General features: G+C 41.1%; 1 protein-coding gene across 1 annotated transcript in view; it reads right to left on the bottom strand.

Annotated features, from left to right (window-relative positions):
- Window positions 1-3,036, bottom strand: part of tonsl (tonsoku-like, DNA repair protein) — a 32,019-nt gene that overhangs the window by 3,441 nt on the left and 25,542 nt on the right. Inside the window, exons 24-27 of the mRNA XM_015385148.1 lie at window positions 1,103-1,274; window positions 748-923; window positions 587-660; window positions 346-479 (exon numbers count right to left, since the gene is read on the bottom strand). Coding sequence (XP_015240634.1) covers window positions 346-479; window positions 587-660; window positions 748-923; window positions 1,103-1,274 — 556 coding nt within the window. The remainder of the gene's footprint in view (window positions 1-345; window positions 480-586; window positions 661-747; window positions 924-1,102; window positions 1,275-3,036) is intronic.

A 3,036-nucleotide genomic window follows, 5' to 3' on the forward strand; every position in this document is an offset into this window, starting at 1 on the left:
CATAATCGATTATGGCACGTTGCCACATCGATGCTGAATCGTGCACGCCCCGCATTGCAATGCATCGCTGAATCGATTATTGTTGACACCCCTAATTATTAATAATCCCTCTTTTTGAATGTGTTTTTTATCTGTTCTGATCTTGTTTCATTTGGATCTTCCTTTGTAACAGCAGCATGCCTTTTAGCTAATTTAACTTTATAATCAGTATGCAGAAAAGTTAATTTTTTTCAGCTTCAGGTTTTACTTATTAACCCTAACAAGGCTGTTTACAGTCAGATAATCACTGGGGTTTAGTTTAGCGGGATCTAGGAATATTTAGTAAAAGCACCAACTGATGCGCACCCTGAAGGTTAAGAAGGGCCAGCGGTCGAGAAGCTTCTCTCATGGACGCCAGGATGCTCTGGAGACCCGCCGAGGTCACAGACGGGTTCCCTGACAGGTTCAGACTCGTCAGGGTTGGACATAAAGGAAGGCACCTGAAGGAAAACAAAGAAAGCATTCAGAGGAACAGAAGACGAGGAGCCCTAAAAAGGTTCGTAGAGTTAAAAAAAAAAAACGAAAAAAGAATAAAACGGCAATAAACCTGGCCAAGACAGCCACACTGCTGTCCGTCAGTCCGTTTGACGCCAGACTCAGGTGGCTCAGAGACAACTCGTCCTGTAAAGAACAAATACAAGAAGGGAGACATACTGGTTGTATCATACAGTGAGACGGTTGTCATGTGGTCCTGACACTCATGCACACCTGAGACAGCAGCTTGGTGAGGTGCTCCAGGGCGGGGAAGTCAGCAGGACCTCTGCGGACAGCTGACAGGTCCAGATGTGTGAGAGTCTGCATGGGCAGAGTCTTCAGGACCAACTCAAAGCCCGTGGAGCCCAGTGCATTGTGGGACAGCGATACTGACTTTAGGCTGCCAAGTCCTGAGAGTTTAAGGATATGAAACAAAATATTTAATAGCAGACGTTTGATCTAATTTCATTAAAATGGCAGCAACTCATATTTCTCAATCTTCTGCTGATTTACATAATTATGTAATAACCAACATCCTTCTGAGCAGAAAACAATATAGATTGAACCCAGTCATGCTCATCAGGGGTACCTGTCAGAGCGCCAGCAAGCAGCAGCCGGTGTTGCTGAAGGAAACGGGCCGTGAGGCGACAGGCCTGCAGAGACAACCTGGAGAGCAAAGGGCAGCCGGACAACAGGCAGGACAGCGACTCGGACACAGAGTCTCCGAGAGGGTTGAGGCTCAGATCGAGCTCCTCCAGGCACTGCAGAGAAAAAACACGGCAAAGTTCAGGAGAATTTCTAACAGAAATAATCCGAAGTGTGATGAAGTTTAAGACAAACAAAAAGAGGAAAAAGGTCATAAAGATCAAATTTCAGCCTGGTTTTCATGATCATGCATTAAGAAAGACTCCTCATGAAAAATACCTAAACTTAGTTTATTACAGATCCAAGCAGAAAGCCCTGAGGAAGTGCTAACGTGACAGGAGTTTCCTCCCAGTGTCTAAAACATGGACAACACCGTGTTGCTGCCTGTTGCTCTCCCCCGCCTGTTGCTGCGCTTATTTACGCTAGGTAATAGAAAGCTCCAACATTCCCTCCCTTACTAAAAAAATACAAACTCTAATACATTTATATGTCACCTGACACACCTGATAAAAAGTTTAATTTTACTCTTAGAGCAGGATCTTTTAAGATTTCAAAAAAGCGGTGCAACAAGTGGGCATTAGAGACTGACATTTTTTCGGGAATCCCACGGGTCACGGGATTCCCGTGGGATGGGAGTCAGTATTAGTAACGATCACGTGATTGGGACGGTACAGGATTAAACATTAACGGGAGCGGGAGCAAACTAATAATAACAACAACAAAAAAAACTAGGATCGATGCCAAAAAATAAAATAAAATAGAAAGAAAAAAAAATCCAGTACTGGCGCCGCCATTTTGTAGTTTTTTTCCTTGAAGCCTACACTATAATGCGGGTCAAAAAAACTACACGACCCAAAAACCAACAGTGCTTCTGCTCTGAGATTTTCACCCGCGCTCAAAAACAACAATGGAGGGACCAACAGTTAGCGGCGAACTCGACTTTGAAAAGTTTGATTGTTTATTCACCTAAAATAAGCATGGTCTGTTTCCTTGTTTGTTACTTTTATTATGTATTTATTATTATTATTATTCCTTTTACTTTAACTGACCTTTACTACAGTTAGAAACAGGAACTTAACTGACCCTTCATAGAAATTCAGATTCAATTTAGTGGCAAAAATCTTATTGAAGACAACAAGAATGAGAGTGGAGCAGGAGCGGGAGTCATTCTGAATGGGAGCGGGATGGGAGTGGGAGTAATTTCACCAGGAGTGGGACGGGACGGGACAGGAGTGAAAATCCACTCCCGTGTCAGTCTCTAGTGGGCATGTTGTAGGTGATCTAAAAAGATTTCTGGGCAAATGTTAGGATGTTCAAACCGGTTTGGCTCTGCTTATTAAAAACTGTATGATTCTGGCACTTTGAGATTGGCTGTAAAAGAAAGATGAGGTTCTAAGGGACGTAGTTGGAGGTAATAATAATAATTTAAAAAATAACAATTATACTAAATATCATTGATTGGGCACTGAATGTAGATGGCTTATCTTGATGGGCTACTGACAAAAAAAAAATGAAAATAAAAACAAATATGGTGACTGCTGATCATATTTTTTTTAAATTATCTTTATAAACATTCCACAATATTTAATTTCAGTGATTTTCTCTATTATTAGTAGTAATATTGTCGGCCTAGTTGGTAGAGCAGATCACTGGTGCTCTGAGAAGGTTGCATGAATACATTATTTAATACATTATAATCTGTTCACTGCACCTTAGGACTGTTCACTGTACTTTTATAATGTAAATACGTGTGGATGTTATGTGATTTTTTAAAAAACTTTTTCTTTATCTTATTGTGTTGTGACTGTCACTATGTGTAAAGCTGCTGCTACACTGCAATTTCCCAGCTTGGGATAAATCTAATCTTATCTTATCTTA

Source organism: Cyprinodon variegatus, unplaced genomic scaffold (assembly GCF_000732505.1).
Source record: "Cyprinodon variegatus isolate N-32 unplaced genomic scaffold, C_variegatus-1.0 Scaffold332, whole genome shotgun sequence".
Taxonomy (NCBI): Eukaryota; Metazoa; Chordata; class Actinopteri; order Cyprinodontiformes; family Cyprinodontidae; genus Cyprinodon; species Cyprinodon variegatus.